The sequence below is a fragment of the Oncorhynchus keta genome, chromosome 1 (assembly GCF_023373465.1).
Source record: "Oncorhynchus keta strain PuntledgeMale-10-30-2019 chromosome 1, Oket_V2, whole genome shotgun sequence".
In the NCBI taxonomy this organism is placed as follows: domain Eukaryota; kingdom Metazoa; phylum Chordata; class Actinopteri; order Salmoniformes; family Salmonidae; genus Oncorhynchus; species Oncorhynchus keta.
Window position 1 is genome coordinate 73,481,698 of NC_068421.1, and position 19,465 is coordinate 73,501,162.

Sequence of the window (19,465 nt, forward strand, 5' to 3'; positions counted from 1 at the left end):
ACACAAATGCCTGGAGGCTAGCTCAGCAGGATCTTCAATTGAGCATTGCATGACGATTCTGAGATAAACTACATTTTATTACACATACAAGGTTATGAATAAAAGCAGACTTCAATGGGATTGTAATATGTGAGAGTTGTTATTCTACTGGATAGAGGGAAGACCAGACAATAGTGCCTTATCTTACTATTCATTTGCTCAGTAAGCCTAGAGCATGGTATAATATATTATATTTACAAACATTCTTTTGGTTTTGTTGGAGGGGCTGAGGGCAGCTGGTGTAAGGCGATGTTCTTGCTAGATGACCAAGAGCTCACCTCTCCTATATCACCACAGCACGTAGGCGACATCGCTCCACCTTGTCCCTCACACACAGTCTGACACGGTTTTGCTCAGTCCCTAGTGGTTGTCATAACAGCCCAAGGGAAGTGGGTAATGTGCAGTGCATTTCAGACACTGTCTGAGTTACTCAATACCATCACTCAGGAACCTCTAGAATGGATACTGTTTGTATGGTGTTAATCACACAGGCGATTGCAGTGTGTTCATTTAAAACCTCTGGTCAGTTGAGCTTTACTGTATTATATAAAGGTAGTTCTGGTGGTGTGGACGAGGGGGCACAAGGCACATTATATATATTTGGACATGTTTTGATGTCCCTTGGTTGTGCTTGACTGCTTGTGGCCATCTTTGGGCAAGTTGAGGTGGGCCAAGTCAGTTACTGTGCAGAATGACAGACAGGCCATTGGACATGGCTGCCTACTGGTAAAGATCATTTGGCAAGTGAGGTTTATATGACTTTGGCTACTGTATGCAAAGGCTAGTTAGAAGAGAGTGAAAAATCTGATGTTACCTACTGTAATCGCTCTATATTGATCAGACCAAAACTGCTGTTAATATTTGTCAATAGAGCAAGATTGCCTTTGATAATCCATTCACAGGGGTTTTACCTGTAAACCATCAACCTTCAGAGAAAGAAACACAATGTGTGGTACATATGATGCTTTTGGATATAACTTAAACATCCCAATGATGTTTCAACAGGGTACCAAAACGCAGTAAGTGAAGGTCATGATTTGCCTATCACTCTCACTGTATCTGTCATTTGCATCTGAGCAGCGAAGATAAAAAAAGACTGTGGACATACAGAGCATGCTTTTAACAAGGGGACATTAGACCCTCCCTAAAAACAGAGGGAGAGAGAGAGCATGTCACAGAGAGAGGGGGAGAGAGAGTGTGTCGCAAAAAGAGAGAGCGCATGTCACAGGAAGAGAGAAAGAGAGCGTGGAGGCTTCCTCTCTCGCTACGGTTTGCTGGACTGGGTCTGATGTTTCAGTGTTTCACCATCCAGCCCCTAAGCAACGGGGCGCCCTGCATATAAGGCCTGAAGTGGGGGGAGACCCCTCCATACAGAGAGTGATCCATCGCAGCATGAGCAGCACCAGGAGACAGAGAGTGTGGAGTTAAAACATGCCCAGCCTAATCATCACAGAGACACTGACACAAACACAGCACTTCAATATGGAGCAGGACGACAGGGGGAGGAACAAGAACCTGTGAGTTTTTTATGCAGTCAACAGCTGGGGAATTTGGAAAATGTATTGTGGAGCTTTTGTATAAGTAATAAGGTTTATATTCAATGTAGTCTAGTAATACTATGGATGTGTAATATACTTTCTAAATACAAAATACTTTGTATAGTTTATTTTAAAATGCTTTTACATACGTATTAGCTTAATACCACATACTATAGGCCACATATTGTATATAAACACTGCATATGTTATACTAAACCTGTAAATACCTCCTACCTAGATACTACATACTGAGATGTCCTTATACAGCAATGGAATAAGTCTTGTTTTATGAGACGATCATGACATTTCTCTTTTTCTCTCCAAAGGGGAAAGAACTTTATTTGCCGACTGCAATGCATGTTCTCACACTCCACATCTGAGAGGTAAGGATTCTTACTCTTCCTTACACTGTCACTGCATTGATGCTAATTGTTATAATTTTGCATGTATTTTATTGTTCAAATGCCATGTGTGTTCTAGCATCCATCTATGGTAGTGTGTGCGGATTCAAATGAAACTTCAGGACTTATGTTAACTTTGGCACAGCACAGGCACACACAAGCACACACAAGCATGCATACGCGTACACACGTACGTACGTACGCACGCACGCACGTACGCACGCACGCACGCACACACGCACGCATGCACGCACACACACACACACAAAGGCCCAAGTGTTTGATACGTAAAAGAACTTGATAACTGTGTGGCTATAATAATTTCTTAATTATGTTGATTCTATGTGCCCTTTTGTCCTCACGTCAAATACCAGATTATTTTTACCCAGATTTGACTCTAGTTGAGTCATCAAACACACATTTTCTTCCCAGCAGGCTAAGTTTAGAAGATACCCAACAATGGTCTCAGTCACTGGAGAGACTCCTTGAGTCTAAATGTAAGTTTTACTTCACGAGACGATCAAAATAGTTAGAGATAAGTAGCTAAATCAGATTTTAAAAAATCTAAAAATGTGGAACAAAAACTCCATGTGTGCAGGCTTGGGGCTGTATCAGTGTTTCATGCCTTGGTTTGTTTTTATTCTTCCCCACAGATGGACTGGCCACCTTCAGAACCTTTCTGAAGTCTGAATTCAGCGATGAGAACATTGAGTTCTGGCTGACGTGTGAGGAGTACAAGAAAATCAAGTCATCGTTCAGAATGTCATCGAAGGCAAAGAAAATCTATGAGCAGTTCATAAAGGCTGAGGCTCCTAAAGAGGTAAGACTGTTATGTATTACAGTACATGGCTACATGTTAGAGATTCAAATAACCCTCTGTAACCTCATTGATGTTTCAATCTATTTCATCAACACCATCCAGTTATTAAACCACCCTCAAATGTCTCCAGACATGCTATATGAAATGCTTCTGTACTTTGTAAATCTAAATTAATCTTGTTCCAGATTAACATTGACTACTACACAAGGGAGCAGATCAAGAGCGCTGTGAAGACTCCTAACCTCCAATGCTTCGACGATGCCCAGAAGATTGTCTATGGGCTGATGGAGAGAGATTCGTACCCTCGCTTCCTGCGCTCAGACATTTACAGATCCCTCCTGGAGTCCCTCGCTGCTGACGCCGTCAAGGGATGATAGGAGAGGAGAAGATGACAGGAGAACATGAAAACAGTAACTGGAATGTTTGGGCTTCTACAGGATGGAAGGCTGACGAAGCACAGAGAGACTGGCAGGCCATGCCCTACAAAACATGGTTCCCACAATGCAGGACCACACCCTGAAACACTCTGCAAGCAGGATTAGCCAAGAGAAAAATAAAGAAGCAAAGACAGAAGGAAAAGCAGAGAGGATATGGGGAACTCTACGGTGATGAGTGTTTGACCTGGATACTGCTGTCCTATCAGTGACTCTGGGAGTGACGTGTCGTATCATAAGTGATCAGATCGTCTTTGACAGTGAATGAATCACATAGTGAATGACGATTGAACTGAAACACAAGGTCAGAGAACCATGCAGTCCCCACTCAACCGGAGGTGCTTCCTGTCTTGATAAAGACAGAGAAGAGTGTGTCCGTGTGTGCGCGCGCGTGTGTGTGTGTGTCTGTGTGCGCATAACAGGAAGCCTATGATACTGTGATAAGACATGAGATGCAGGGTGGACTTTCACTAGCAGTACTAACCTATGTGATCAGGAGGAATGTAATGAAAGAAGGAGCATGTATTCAGCGGATACCGGCCAAACAGAATATACTCTCCTTTACACTATGAATGTTTAGTCTCTAAAATCAATCAAGTTTTGTGAAAGGCATTTTGATATTTACACTTGTAAGGCAGTTAAAGACTTATTTCACTGTCTATCTTTTAAGAATGACCTATTGAGAAGTATAGGTTAAGTTGTGCAATTGTAGAGAGAAGAATAGTCTATGTCCAACTTTGTATATTGAACTTAACTCCTACTTATTTGATACAGAATGTTTCTGATTGCTTACTGAGCTAGAATGTTTATTAATTCCGATTTGCATGTTGTACTATTTATAACACACAGTCACTGTTTGGATGCTGACTTTTGCAATGCTTGTTTAAAAAAAAGTTATGATTATGTAGGATGACATTAAATTATTTGCAGACCAGGTACTTGTTGTCAATCACTAATTAGAAAAAATCTCTTCGGGTTCACTCTCAACAACTAAATTAAAAACCAACATTGCACATAGTGATTGCTTTAATCTTTACAGCTCATTACATAGTAAATGTCTCAGACAGTCCATGATTTATCACAACAATGTTTTACCAGCAAAACATAAGTATAATATCACTATTCCATGAAGCGTGGTATATATTTATAAATGTGTGGCAATAGTACAGACAAATCAATGTCACATGCTAATGTTAAATCTTATGCCTTGACACACCACCTTCCCAGAAAGTAGTGAGAGGGCTATTACCATATAGTAAATCATGAGTTTGAGCACACTTTATGGTCTCCAATGCACGTGAAATCATCTCAAAGTGCAAAAATAAAATTTAGCAGTTTATTAGGTACACCCATCTAGTACCGGGTCGGACCCCCCTTTGCCTCCAGAACAGCCTGAATTGTTCGGGGCATTCCACAAGTTGTCGGGAAAATGTTCGACAAGAATGTTGGTCCATGCTGACGCGATGGCATCACGCAATTTCTGCAGATTGGACAACAGTATATTCATGCTGTGAACAGTCCGTTCCATCTCATCCCGAGTGGAACCCGGTGTAGTTGTCTGCGGCAATAGCCCATCCGTTACACGGATCGACGAGTTGCGCATTCCAAGATGCTGTTCTCCACACCACTGTTGTACTGTGCCAATATTTGTCTTTTTGTGGCCCGCCTTTTAGAATACATGATTCTTGCCATTCTCCTTTGACCTCTCTCATCAACGAGCTGTTGTCGCTCACAGGAATGCCACTGACTGCATGTTTTTTGATTGTCGGACCATTCTCGGTAAACCCTAGACACTGTCATGCGTGAAAAGCCCAAGAGGGCAGCCATTTCTGAGATACTGGATCCAACCCAACTGGCACTGACAATCATACCACACTCAAAGTCACTTAGGTCCCTCACTTTGCCCATTCTAACGTTAAATCAAAGAGTAACTGAATGCCTCGATGCCTGTCTACCTACTTTTTATAGCAAGCCACGTGACTCACAGTCTGTAGAAGCGATTCATTTTCTTGAATGGGGCGGTGTACCTCATCAACTGGCCGGTGAGTCTATATACTTTCATGCTGCACATACATCTGCTGCTACCAGACTCTTATTTACTATGACTAATGATGCACAATTGAAAAACTTGCCCCCATATCCCCCGTTACCTGATACATGTGTAAATATTGTATTATAAATTGTGCCTTCCTGTGTTATACTTATGCTAAATGTGTCTATTCTATTCTACATGCTTTTGTTTTTGTCTGAAATAGTTATTGTCTTGTTTCAAAAGTGTTTTTTCTGCATCATGAACAACAGAAACAGGAAGAGCTGCTGAGTTTCAGTTTCTCATCACAAGACCATGGTGATTATGAGAAGTAATGGGTTTTTACAGTAAATGGATATCTGATAAGAGACTTTGATCCTTCTGTTAATAACTATGACAACATGACACTGCATGTAAAGGTGTTTCATCATGGCAATGGCAGTGGGCCTAACATGTTATTTAGCATGGCTAGAAAAGTGTAGTGTTTTATGTGACCATTGTACACCACTGTAATGTATGCCAAGTTATACATAGTTGCTTCAAATACCTTCAACCAAATTAATACATTTGAAGCACATTTGATTTTATTTGGCCTCAGAAACAAAATAGCTCTAATAGTGCTTCCTGACTATGCTTAGAAATCGTAGTTGGAGACAAAATATACTTCACTGGTGGGAAACAGTGCTACATAAGGCTTTTTGGAAGCATTACTGTCTTGGTAAATCACAATAAACACACCAGACCATTTCCCTCTCTGTGTTGTGGTCCTCAATACCTTTGGTGATTTACCTGCTAGTGCCAATTCACAATGGGAATCATGACACACACACACACTGTAAGTAAGCATTTCACTGTAAGGTGGTGTATTCGGCGCACGTGACAAATACACTTTGATTTGATTTGATTTGACACACAGAGACGCAGATGTACTGTGCTAATAATGATCTAGAACAAAAATACCAAAGTGTTAATACTAAGTTCTTTTTTGTAGCTTGCTGCAACCACATGCATGGCCTCTGCTCAAAGTTTGTCAAAGATGGATGGATGAATGGATGCTGTGGCAGCTGAATACGTGACTCATACAGTATGAGGAAGGATTATGTACATGTGAGAGTTATTCCAAGGAAAACAAAGATCCCTCGCCAAGCATATCAACAAGAATGGACTTTCTTAATGTGGCTATTGTCTGAGAAGTGACTTAACTTTTCATCTGATTGGGTGAGTACTGTATGCATGGGCTGGCTGGCAGAATATTATTTACATAGGATTAGGCTACCATGTTACCAACACAGAATCAATATTGAATAAAGGCAAATCTGCAACACATTGTAGGTGTTGAATTTTTTCAGCATTGAAAAAGGTAAATATAGATAAAATGACACAGTTATTGATTTTAGAGGTTGTGATTGTGAGTCAGGCACTCTCCCTTTCCAGGTACTATGATGAACACATATCCGGATATCATGTAGTTAACTGCCCTTAACCCTAACCTAACATCAACATCAACCCCAACCCCAACTTGAACCCTAACCCAAACCCCAACCCACACACCACACTGCTGGATAAGATGGTTGTGGTTTAAATTCTGTGCATCAGGATGGTCTAAGCCTATCTATATAACTACAGTTAAAGTCAGAAGTTGACATACACCTTAGCCAAAGACATTTAAACTCAGTTTTTCACAATTCCTGACACTTAATCAGAGTAGAAATTCCATGTCTTAGGTCAGTTAGGATCACCACTTTATTTTAAGAATGGGAAATGTCAAAATAATAGTAGAGAGAATAACTGATTTTAGCTTTTATTTCTTTCATCACATTCCCAATGAGTCAGAAGTTTACATACACTCAATTAGTATTTGGTAGCATTGCCTTTAAATTGTTTAACTTGGGTCAAATGTTTCTGGTAGCCTTCCACAAGCTTCCCACAATAAGTTGGGTGAATTTTGGCCCATTACTCCTGACAGAGCTGGTGGAACTGAGTCAGGTTTGTAGGTATCCTTGCTCACACATGCTTTTTCAGTTCGGCCCACAAATTTTCCATAGGATTGAGGTCAGGGCTTTGTGATGGCCACTCCAATATCTTGACTTTGCTGTCCTTAAGCCATTTTGCCACAACTTTGGAAGTATGCTTGGGGTCATTGACCATTTGGAAGACCCAATTGCGACCAAGCTTTAACCTCCTGACTGATGTCTTGAGATGTTGCTTCAATATGTCCACATAATTTTCCATCCTCATGATGCAATCTATTATGAGAAGTGCACCAGTCCCTCCTGCAGAAAAGCACCCCCACAACATGATGCTGCCACCCCTGTGCTTCATGTTTGGGATGGTGTTCTTTGGCTTGCAAGCCTCCCCTTTTTCCTCTAAACATAATGATGGTCATTATGGCCAAACATTTTTATTTTTGTTTCATCAGACCAGAGGACATTTCTACAATAATTACACATTATCTTTGTCCCCATGTGCAGTTGCAAACGGAAGTTTGGCTTTTTTATGGCAGTTTTGGAGCAGTGGCTTCTTCCTTGCTGAGCGGCCTTTCAGGTTATGTGAATATAGGACTTTTTTTTACTGTGAATATAGATACTTGTGTACCTGTTTCCTCCAGCATCTTCACAAGGTCCTTTAATGTTGTTCTGGGATTGATTTGCACTTTTCGCACCAAAGTACGTTCATCTCTAGGAGACAAAACGCGTCTCCTTCCTGAGTGGTATGATGGCTATGTGGTCCCATGGTGTTTATACTTGCATACTATTGTTTGTACAGATGAACGTGGTACCTTCAGGCATTTGGAAATTGCTCCCAAGGATGAACCAGACCTTGTGGAAGTCTTCCATTTTTTTCTGAGGTCTTGGCTGATTTCTTTTGATTTTCCCATGATATCAAACAAAGAGGCACTGAGTTTGAAGGTAGGCCTTGAAATACATCCACAGGTACACCACCAATTGACTCAAATTATGTAAATTATCATATCCAAGAAGACTCGAGGCGGTAATCACTGCCAAAGGTTTTTCAAGAAAGTACTGAGTAAAGGGTCTGTATATATTCTGTCATGTGGTTGTGTAATTTCTTCCCATGCCTTTTCTATTCTGCAGAGGACACATTTGTATTTTATGATTTCCTCCTAACAGTGTGATTGCTAGCATGTGTGGCTGTCGTCGATGGCCACTGTCAAATTACGGATCAAACTTAACAAGCTTTTATCATGCCTTAAGAGCAGTTCCCTTTCCTCCCCACTTTAAATCCCTCAACAGCAACACAGTGTCTCCACCGTGACTCCCACAAGACCACATCCTAGAGAACTACAGTGCATTCGGAAAGTATTCAGACCCCTTGACCTTTAAAAAAAAAGACATTGCAGCCTTATTCTAAAATTGATTAAATTGTGTTTTCCCCTCATCAATCTACACACAATACATTTGAGCAAATGTATAAAAAAAATTAAAAAAATGAAATGTCACATTTACCTTTGGCAGTGATTACAGCCTCGAGTCTTCTTGGATATGACGCTACAAGCTTGGCACACCTGTATTTGGGGAGTTTCTACCATTATTCTCTGCAGATCTTCTCAAGCTCTGTCAGGTTTATTACCCGAGATGGCATAGCAGTTCAGACGTCTTTTGTCCTCGTCTTGTCGTGTCCTGTATATATATATATTTACAACTTTTTTTCACATACATTTTATTTTTATTTTCCATCAACTCATCTTCAAAACACTATCCTGCAACCCGCCTCACCAATTTATATTTATAAATAAGTATTATTTACCTCAAATCTGCAATCCTCCAAGAAGCTAGCCAGAAGCTCCAAGAAGCTAGACAGAAACTAACCAGAAGCTAGCCAGGAGCTAGCTAGAAGCCAATCAGAAGCTAGTTCAGAAGCTAGTTAGCTTCTTTACTGGCAAATCATTAGTATTCAGCTAACCACGGTTTGTGGTCATCAGCTATCCTTTAGCTCGAAAATCTATCGCCAGTTTTTGTACGGCGCGGCTCGGAACGGAACATACCGGACCAATTTTTCTCTCCATGTCCTTGGATTTCGGCTGCTCTCTGGACATTCATTCCCGGATCTCACAGCTGGCTGGCTGCTGTCCGTGTGTATGTCTGCTCTCGTCGATTCCGGAGCAAGCATCGGTTGCTCCGGAGCTGGCCAGCTCCGTCAGTCGCTCCTGAGCTCCGTCAATCACTCCTGGGCTGCAGTCACCTATCCGGACCCATTTTACCGCCTATGCGGAGCCCCACCAGGCCTTCACAACTGGACTGCCGACGTTATCTAACCGAAGGAGATCCGGCTGGCTCCTCCGTCGCGACGTTTCCTGAACGCCCATCTGCGGCCTGCTAACCGTTAGCTGTCTTACCGGCTGCTCTCAGAATAGACAATCGGACAATTTATTTATTTTTATTATTATTATGTTTCTTCTTGGGCCTCTATAACTATATCTATTGTTTTTGTTTTATTTTTGTTGTTGTGTGATTTGGACTAATCCCCTATACCACACGGAACCCCACTAATCTACTGACGGAACGCAAGAGGTGGCTAACAACAGACCTCCATCCTATGCTAGTTTGCTACCGATGTCCTGGCTAGCTGTCTAAATCGCCGTGACCCCCAAACCAACCACTCCACTCACTCGACTAAGGATGCCTCTCCTTAATGTCAATATGTCTTGTCCATTGCTGTTCTGGTTAGTGTTTATTGGCTTATTTCACTGTAGAGCCTCTAGTCCTGCTCACTATACCTTATCCAATTTATTAGTTCCACCACCCACACATCTCCTGGTTTCAATGATGTTTCTAGTGACAATATCTCTCTCTTCATCACTCAATACCTAGGTTTACCTCCACTGTATTCACATCCTACCATACCTTTGTCTGTACATTATACCTTGATGCTATTTTATCGCCCCCAGAAACCTCCTTTTACTCTCTGTTCCAGACGTTCTAGACGACCAATTCTTATTGCTTTTAGCCGTACCCTTATTCTTCTCCTCCTATGTTCCTCTGGCGATGTAGAGGTGAATCCAGGCCCTGCAGTGCCTAGCTCCACTCCTATTCCCCAGGCGCTCTCTTTTGATGACTTCTGTAACCGTAATAGCCTTGGTTTCATGCATGTTAACATTAGAAGCCTCCTCCCTAAGTTTGTTCTATTCACTGCTTTAGCACACTCTGCCAACCCGGATGTTCTAGCTGTGTCTGAATCCTGGTTTAGGAAGACCACCAAAATTCTGAAATTTTAATTCCAAATTACAACATTTTCAGACAAGATAGAACTGCCAAAGGGGGCGGTGTTGCAATCTACTGCAAAGATAGCCTGCAGAGTTCTGTCCTACTATCCAGGTCTGTACCCAAACAATTTGAACTTCTACTTTTAAAAATCCACCTCTCTAAAAACAAGTCTCTCACCGTTGCCGCCTGCTATAGACCACCCTCTTCCCCCAGCTGTGCTCTGGACACCATATGTGAACTGATTGCCCCCCATCTATCTTCAGAGCTCGTGCTGCTAGGCGACCTAAACTGGAACATGCTTAACACCCCAGCCATCCTACAATCTAAACTTCATGCCCTCAATCTCACTCAAATTATCAATGAACCTACCAGGTACCCTCCCAAAGCCTTAAACACGGGCACCCTCATAGATATCATCCTAACCAACTTCCCCTCTAAATACACCTCTGCTGTCTTCAACCAAGATCTCAGCGATCACTGCCTCATTGCCTGCATCCGTAATGGGTCAGCGGTCAAACGACCTCCACTCATCACTGTAAAACGCTCCCTGAAACACTTCAGCGAGCAGGCCTTTCTAATCGACCTGGCCGGGGTATCCTGGAAGGATATTGATCTCATCCCGTCAGTAGAGGATGCCTGGATATTTTTTTTAAATCCCTTCCTAACCATCTTAAATAAACATGCCCCATTCAAGAAATTTAGAACCAGGAACAGATATAGCCCTTGGTTCTCCCCAGACCTGACTGCCCTTAACCAACACAAAAACATCCTATGGCGTTCTGCATTAGCATCGAACAGCCCCCGTGATATGCAGCTGTTCAGGGAAGCTAGAAACCGTTATACACAGGCAGTTAGAAAAGCCAAGGCAGCTTTTTCAAGCAGAAATTTGCTTCCTGCAACACTAACTCAAAAAAGTTCTGGGACACTGTAAAGTCCATGGAGAATAAGAACACCTCCTCCCAGCTGCCCACTGCACTGAAGATAGGAAACACTGTCACCACTGATAAATCCACCATAATTGAGAATTTCAATAAGCATTTTTCCACGGCTGGCCATGCTTTCCACCTGGCTACTCCTACCCCGGTCAACAGCACTGCACCCCCAACAGCAACTCGCCCAAGCCTTCCCCATTTCTCCTTCTCCCAAATCCATTCAGCTGATGTTCTGAAAGAGCTGAAAAATCTGGACCCCTACAAATCAGCCGGGCTAGACAATCTGGACCCTTTCTTTCTAAAATTATCTGCCGAAATTGTTGCCACCCCTATTACTAGCCTGTTCAACCTCTCTTTTGTGTCGTCTGAGATTCCCAAAGATTGGAAAGCAGCTGCGGTCATCCCCCTCTTCAAAGGGGGGGACACTCTCTATGGGGCTGCCACAGGGTTCAATTCTTGGACCGACTCTCTTCTATGTATACATCAATGAGGTTGCTCTTGCTGCTGGTGAGTCCCTGATCCACCTCTACGCAGACGACACCATTCTGTATACTTCCGGCCCTTCTTTGGACACTGTGTTAACAACCCTCCAGGCAAGCTTCAATGCCATACAACTCTCCTTCCGTGGCCTCCAATTGCTCTTAAATACAAGTAAAACTAAATGCATGCTCTTCAACCGATCGCTACCTGCACCTACCCGCCTATCCAACATCACTACTCTGGACGGCTCTGACTTAGAATACGTGGACAACTACAAATACTTAGGTGTCTGGTTAGACTGTAAACTCTCCTTCCAGACCCATATCAAACATCTCCAATCCAAAGTTAAATCTAGAATTGGCTTCCTATTTCGCAACAAAGCATCCTTCACTCATGCTGCCAAACATACCCTTGTAAAACTGACCATCCTACCAATCCTCGACTTTGGCGATGTCATTTACAAAATAGCCTCCAATACCCTACTCAACAAATTGGATGCAGTCTATCACAGTGCAATCCGTTTTGTCACCAAAGCCCCATATACTACCCACCATTGCGACCTGTATGCTCTCGTTGGGTGGCACTCGCTTCATACTCGCCACTGGCTCCATGTCATCTACAAGACCCTGCTAGGTAAAGTCCCCCTTATCTCAGCTCGCTGGTCACCATAGCATCTCCCACCTGTAGCACACGCTCCAGCAGGTATATCTCTCTAGTCACCCCCAAAACCAATTCTTTCTTTGGCCGCCTCTCCTTCCAGTTCTCTGCTGCCAATGACTGGAACGAACTACAAAAATCTCTGAAACTGGAAACACTTATCTCCCTCACTAGCTTTAAGCACCAACTGTCAGAGCATCTTACAGATTACTGCACCTGTACATAGCCCACCTATAATTTAGCCCAAACAACTACCTCTTTCCCAACTGTATTTAATTCATTTATTTATTTATTTTGCTTCTTTGCACCCCATTATTTTTATTTCTACTTTGCACTTTCTTCCATTGCAAAACTACCATTCCAGTGTTTTACTTGCTATATTGTATTTACTTTGCCACCATGGCCTTTTTTGCCTTTACCTCCCTTCTCACCTAATTTGCTCACATTGTATATAGACTTGTTTATACTGTATTATTGACTGTATGTTTGTTTTACTCCATGTGTAACTCTGTGTCGTTGTATCTGTCGAACTGCTTTGCTTTATCTTGGCCAGGTCGCAATTGTAAATGAGAACTTGTTCTCAACTTGCCTACCTGGTTAAATAAAGGTGAAATAAAATAAATAAATAAAAGGTTGGATGGGGAGCGTCGCTGCAAAGCTATTTTCAGGTCTCTCCAGAGATGTTCGATCGTGTTCAAGTCCGGGGTCTGTCTCGGCCACTCAATGACATTCAGAGACTTGTCCTGAAGCCACTCCTGCACTGTCTTGTCTGTGTGCTTAAGGTCGTTGTCCTGTTGGAAGGTGAATCTTCGCCCCAGTCTGAGGTTGTGAGCGCTCTGGAGCAGGTTTTCATCAAGGACCTCTCTATGCTTTGCTCCATCAAGGACCTCTCTGTGCTTTGCTTTGCTCCATCTTTACCTGACTAGGGTCCCAGTCCCTGCCACTGAAAGACATCCCCACAGCATGATGCTGCCACCACCATGCTTCACCGTAGGGATGATGCCAGGTTTTCTCCAAACGTGACGCTTGGCATTCAGGCCAAAGAGATCAATCTTGGTTTCATTAGACCAGAGAAATTTGTTTCTCATGGTCTGAGATTCCTTTAGGTGCCTTTTGGCAAACTCTAAGCGGGCTGTCATGTGCCTTTTACTGAGGAGTGGCTTCTGTCTGGCCACTCTACCATAAAGGCCTGACTGGTGGAGTGCTGCAGAGATGGTTGTCATGGAAGGTTCTCCCATCTCCACAGAGGAACTCTGGAGCTCTGTCAGAGTGACCATCGGGTTCTTGGTCACCTCCCTGACCTCCCTCCCTCTCCCCCGATTGCTCAGTTTGGCCGGGCTGCCAGCTCTTGAAAGCTTCTTGGTGGTTCCAAACTTCTTCCATTTAAGAATGATGGAGGCCACTGTGTTCTTGGGGACATTCAAGGCTGCAGAAATGTTTTGGTACCCTTCCCCAGATCTGTGCCTCAACACAATCCTGTCTCTGTTTTGGTTTTTGCTCTGACATGTATTGTCAACTGTGGGACCTTATATAGACTGGTGTGTGCCTTTCCAAATCATGTCCAATCAATTGAATTTACCCAGCTGGAATCCAATCAAATTGTAGAAGCATCTCAAGGATGATCAATGGAAACAGGATGCACCTGAGCTCAATTTCGGGTCTCACAGCAAAGTGTCTGAATACCTATGTAAATATGGCATTTCTGTTTTAATTTTTTTAATAAATTTGTACAAATTTCAAAAAATCTGTTTTGTCATTATGGGGTATTGTGTAGATTGATGATGAATAAAAAATTAAAAAATACATTATTAAATACATGTATTACAAAAATACATTATAGAATAAGGCTGTAACATAACAAAATGTGGAAAAAATCAGGTGGTCTGAATACTTTCCGAATGCACTGTTAATGGGCAATCTGATTTCAATCACTAGCCCTCTGGTATCAATCACATGGCAAGATCCAAACACTTGTATTCTCTTTTGAGGAATTCTGCCTACTTGTAATACCGATTGACTATGACGTTGAGCAGTAATTAAATGACACTGAAGTAAAATATACCACTTTGTCTTCACTGAACATTTAAAACATTGCTCCCGTATTTATGCAAATTCACAGATTTTCCATTACTTTTTGTGGTGGTGCCACAGTGACATACAGTACTCCACCTGCAGTATGCTGTATTTTCTGGGTAAGGACAAACATATTCAAATCACATCCACCATGCATTTGCATGAACCCAGACATCTTCTGACAGCTTCAAATACATATTAACATAGTAAAATAAATAAAAATGTGGAAAGATGCAAAGCTAGTGCGAAGCCAGTTGATGTGTGCGCTATTAAATTACCATGCTGGTGGGGCAAGAACCAGTCATTCAGGTTGGAGCACTATGCTGATAACTCACTTATCACTCTGAGTCAGTTGGACGAATACAACCATCTATTCAGGAAGATATAGTGTGTGTGTGTGTGTGTGTGTGTGTGTGTGTGTGTGTGTGTGTGTGTGTGTGTGTGTGTGTGTGTGTGTGTGTGTGTGTGTGTGTGTGTGTGTGTGTGTGTGTGTGTGTGTGTGTGTGTGTGTGTGTGTGTGTGTGTGTGAGAGAGAAAGTGAGAGAAAGTGAGAGAAAGTGAGAGAAAGAGAGAAAGGGGGTAAGAAGAGATAAGTAGGGAGAGAGGGAAAAAGAGGAGAGGGGGGGAGCAGAGGTAAAATAGTTTAGAGGTGAAAGGGTTTAGGTCATCTGTACAGAAAACAAAGTGGTTACCCTCAAAATCTGACCAGTGACCCTCCTAATTATTCCAGATAGTAGTTAACTGCATTACCTGCCACATTATTGCATCCGGTAATGTCCCTCCTCTTTCATATCAATCTAATGAAGGCAGTTACTAAGTTAATTGCAGGTTAGCTCCTTTCTAACTGGAAAAAATGGGGAAAAAAACTTGGAGAATCAAATTGTATTCGTCACGTACATGGTCTACATCAGGTATAAAAGGAGCAGTGAAATGCTTACTTTCTAGCTCCCTCGACAGGGCAGTACAATATCAAGCAATTTATTTCCAACCCCTTCTTCCCATGTTGCTATTTTGTACAACCAAGAAACAGGAATGTAAGAAAACGTGTTTGATGGGCTACAGCATTCCAAACAGTATCAGGGCCTATACTTTGTGTTGTGAAGCGGATATTGCATCATGTTCAGTCCTCCACATTATCATACTCTACATGCATTATTTTGTTACGACATCTCCTACTGCTTGATTAGATCTGATTGGTTTAGTTAATCAAATATAAGTTTGTCTTTATAACTGCTATTGAGTGGGGGTTGGGGAGATTTGAGACTTGCACTTAGGAGCGAAATACATTTTTAATTGTATGAAGTGTATTACAGTAATTTCTTTTGATGTTGCTGTAACTTTTATCCTGAGACTTTGAGAATTTCAGTTTAAGTGGATAGGAAAGACCCCAACTCAGAAAAGGCATCAAGGCCCCATGATAAACAAATGTTCATGTTGACAAAACAAGGTTTCAAACTCACCCTCTGACCAATCCTATCCTCGTCAGTCCTCTAAACTTTAATATGGTTTTGGAGGGCCTTGGTGTGCCTCTACGTCATTGGCTCACCGTCTCACCCTGAGTTAAAAATGGAAGCACAAGCACTCTCAGTAGTGTAAACATTTACACTAAACAGCCAATCACATTCCCTAGCACTGCCTTTTTCTCCCTCAGGCTCTTACCATCAGCGGATGGCCTAGTCAACTGTTTACATAAGAGTGGGCCAATCAGGTTACAGATCTGTTACTCTATTCTAGGCCCACCTTTCTAGCATGACGATATCAGAGAGAAACTATAAAGTGCTCTGACTGCTCTAGAGGGAGGTAGATTAACTTGCTTGCTATAGTCAGGACTATATTCAGTGTCACCCCTCAGAATCATGAGAGAGTGTGTTGTATCAGAAAGGGACATGGCGTGTACAGACTGTATGAAGGCATCGGATTTCTCTATTGATACAAAAGGAATCAAGTAAGTTATTTAATGATTAATGTTTGTATTATTAATGCTGGTTGTTTTGACATTGTTCAGCAATGATAGCAGTCACATTATCCTAACAGAAAGTATTGCATTTTTCAGGAAAAGAAACTGGAGGACAAGGATATGCTATCTTTTGAAGATCACCTCTTCTTTTTCTTCTTCAAAATGCATTGCAGGAAGATCTTACAGGTGAGGCTCAGGGATTTGAATTATGTACTATTATGGAAGTAAAGTAAGGACTATGATAAGGCTCTATATTCTGATTATGATCCAACTTAATATGTATCACTATAAGCAGTATTTACTACTACTATAATATGCTTCTTGTACATGTTGATCTAATATGACTGTTCTCTTCTTCCTCAGGCCAACAGTGGAGGAAGTCAACCAATGGGCACAGTCACTTGACAAACTCCTGAGTCACAAATGTAAGTGCCACCCCCTGAGTGTTATAGCTCATATGATAGCAGCATGATTGTATGAAACTGGCACAAAGGTCATTGGGTAACAATTTATACGAATTAAGTGAGTCAACTTGAAGTGAAGTACAGTTGTAACTAAACTGTAACTCTGATAGGTTGATATTTGAACCTTGACCTCAACTTAGCTTGAATGCTTCTTCCACTGCTTGCTTTGTTCTGTTCTCTCTCCCTCATTCCTTCCTCCTTCTGTCCTGCAGATGGAAAGGCAGCATTTCAGATATTCCTGAAGTCAGAGTTCTGTGATGAGAACATAGAGTTCTGGACGGCCTGTGAGGAGTTCAGGACCATGACGTCTCTAGGGAAACTGTCGCCGAGGGCCAGAACCATCTATGAAGAGTTCATCCAGTGTGATGCTCCTAAAGAGGTGAGATTACCTTTCACTACTGTTATTTGTTTTTTTTTCCCAAATCACATTTATCTAATGCCATTATGTGATCATTCTGATTGTACAAAGTCTTAGTGTGGTTCTTGTCTCTATGTTTGGCTGCAGATCAACCTGGACTACCAGACGAAGGATGCTATCATCCAGAGCCTGCGTCTGCCCAGCCTGACGTGTTTCCTGTCGGCCCAGAAGAAGGTGTTTAACCTGATGGAGAACAACTCGTACCCTCGCTTCATCCACTCGGAGCTCTACAAGGAACTGTGTGCCGTCGCCAGGGGAGAGGGGAAATATCTCAAGTTTTAAGATTGCTACTCGCAAGGATTGACTATGTAGTCAAGTATTACATGAAGTTACATGGAATGTAAAACCATTTCACATTTGAGCCATGTGGCCATTGGCAATGCTGTAGCGCACTATTTATAAACAGTACTGTAGTGTAGGAAGTACAGCGAATAACTAGCTGTAAATGGCTTAGCCTTTACACTTGAAAAATGTTCATTCAACTGTGCATCCTTGATTTTGCAGAGTCAGCCAAAACAACACCAGGACCTTTGTGCACATGATTATGCAGATCAGATGTAAAGTTGTTTTGTTATTGGCTCAAAATGGAATTGCTTATCCAGTTGTGTTTGAATGTACTTTAGTCAGTTTCACCAAACACCAGTACCGGTAAATAACTGGCTACTAACTATTTGCAATTGATTGTATACGATGTGCACAAGTACTTTCTGGGACCAGTCATATAGGTTTACATTGGCAACTGTTTCGCTGGAGAGGTGAATGGAGGTGAATGTTTTGCATTGCATCGAGGTGTTTGCACTAAACATTGTAGCGGAAATGGTTTTAACCATTCCAATGAGTTCAGTTCATCGTGGGTGCAGCTGGACTGCAACACTATTGTTTTTCCTTATTTATCGTTTGTTAAATACATACATTTGTCAAATAAAATCATGTTGAATTCAGAAACAATGTATTTTCCAGTTACTGGGCCCTGAAGGTTTTAACAGTAATGATAAAAAAGACCACAGATCCAACTGAAATAACAAACCATAATTTCAATATGCCAGCGAATGACTGTCCATGACATGATAAACTATACAAATGAAATATATTTATAAAGCCCTTCTTACATCAGCTGATATATCAAAGTGCTGTACAGAAACCCAGCCTAAAACCCGAAACAGCAAGCAATGCAGGTGTAGAAGCACGTTATACCTTACAACTTCCCAGCAGTAGGCCTACCTTGAGGCAGCTGAGGAATGGAATGTTTTGGTGTAAAGAGACTACATATGAGGTCTCCCCAGTCTTCTCCCTTCCAGGCCTAATATTTACTCAACAAACTCAAACATCAAAGACATAAATACCTGCATCAGATCAATTCTCTTTCTCACAACTCCTGCATGAAATCCATCTACTCTACCAGTAAAATAATGTCTACAGAACGTGTAATTCTGCTTCCATTGGAACAGTGTGTTCCCGCAGCGGGATAGGGAGGTTCCAGTAAGAATTGTTCTGTGGTCCACATGCAAACGAGAACATCATGACTGACGTAAGGTACTGTATCTCCGTACCGGTGAGGATGTGCAGACATTGTGTCACTTTCCTGACATGACAGAGCGCTGTTAGTAAGGATGTGCATGAGCTCATAGTAAAAGCTGACACTGAACAGACAGCCAGACACCTCTCCTCTCTGACAGCTGGCCTGTAGTACTAGGACCCATGGCTTGTGTTGATATTTCACAGGCCTAATATAGGACAATTTCTCTCCAAACACATCTCAGCCCAAACAGCTCAAAAATAACTCCATACACTCCTAACATGAAGGCATAATAAGACATCCATCTAACACATTAGTCCAAACAGACTAGGAACAACTGAATATGTTTCTTAGCAACGGGCTAATAGTTTTGCAAAAGGGCAGTCCCCCCACTAAACATCCAGTCAAAACTGTGCAAGAACTATCGTGGTGGATACTAATACACCACCACGAGAATCAGAAAACATATCCTTGCATGTCTT

General features: G+C 42.0%; 3 protein-coding genes across 4 annotated transcripts in view; 2 read left to right on the plus strand and 1 right to left on the minus strand.

Annotated features, from left to right (window-relative positions):
- uchl5 (ubiquitin carboxyl-terminal hydrolase L5) overlaps positions 1-19,465 on the minus strand; it is a 1,000,928-nt gene that overhangs the window by 971,190 nt on the left and 10,273 nt on the right. The gene's annotated exons all lie outside the window — the stretch shown is intronic.
- Positions 1,254-4,168, plus strand: LOC118392943 (regulator of G-protein signaling 21-like). 2 transcript variants are annotated; one of them, XM_035785000.2, is made up of 5 exons: positions 1,254-1,556; positions 1,904-1,960; positions 2,414-2,475; positions 2,632-2,798; positions 2,984-4,168. In XM_035785000.2, the coding sequence occupies exons 1-5, from the start codon at positions 1,471-1,473 to the stop codon at positions 3,170-3,172; spliced, it is 561 nt and encodes a 186-aa protein (XP_035640893.1). In that variant the 5' UTR covers positions 1,254-1,470; the 3' UTR covers positions 3,173-4,168. The 2 variants fall into 2 exon arrangements, with proteins under 2 accessions (XP_035640893.1, XP_035640885.1); XM_035784992.1 differs by having other exon boundaries at positions 1,258-1,556; positions 2,411-2,475.
- Positions 16,409-18,415, plus strand: LOC118392952 (regulator of G-protein signaling 21-like). Its single transcript, XM_035785013.2, has 5 exons — positions 16,409-16,573; positions 16,682-16,771; positions 16,949-17,010; positions 17,262-17,428; positions 17,555-18,415. The coding sequence occupies exons 1-5, from the start codon at positions 16,485-16,487 to the stop codon at positions 17,747-17,749; spliced, it is 603 nt and encodes a 200-aa protein (XP_035640906.1). The 5' UTR covers positions 16,409-16,484; the 3' UTR covers positions 17,750-18,415.

What these genes read in the sequence shown, in the direction of transcription:
- LOC118392943 (XM_035784992.1), top strand. Translation starts at nt 1,471, where the DNA reads ATGCCCAGCCTAATCATCACAGAGACACTGACACAAACACAGCACTTC. An exon ending in AGGGGGAGGAACAAGAACCT is followed by an intron (nt 1,557 to 1,903) that starts GTGAGTTTTTTA and finishes TTCTCTCCAAAG; the next exon opens with GGGAAAGAACTTTATTTGCC. An exon ending in TCACACTCCACATCTGAGAG is followed by an intron (nt 1,961 to 2,410) that starts GTAAGGATTCTT and finishes TTTTCTTCCCAG; the next exon opens with CAGGCTAAGTTTAGAAGATA.
- LOC118392952 (XM_035785013.2), top strand. Translation starts at nt 16,485, where the DNA reads ATGAGAGAGTGTGTTGTATCAGAAAGGGACATGGCGTGTACAGACTGT. An exon ending in ATTGATACAAAAGGAATCAA is followed by an intron (nt 16,574 to 16,681) that starts GTAAGTTATTTA and finishes TGCATTTTTCAG; the next exon opens with GAAAAGAAACTGGAGGACAA. An exon ending in AGTGTGATGCTCCTAAAGAG is followed by an intron (nt 17,429 to 17,554) that starts GTGAGATTACCT and finishes GTTTGGCTGCAG; the next exon opens with ATCAACCTGGACTACCAGAC.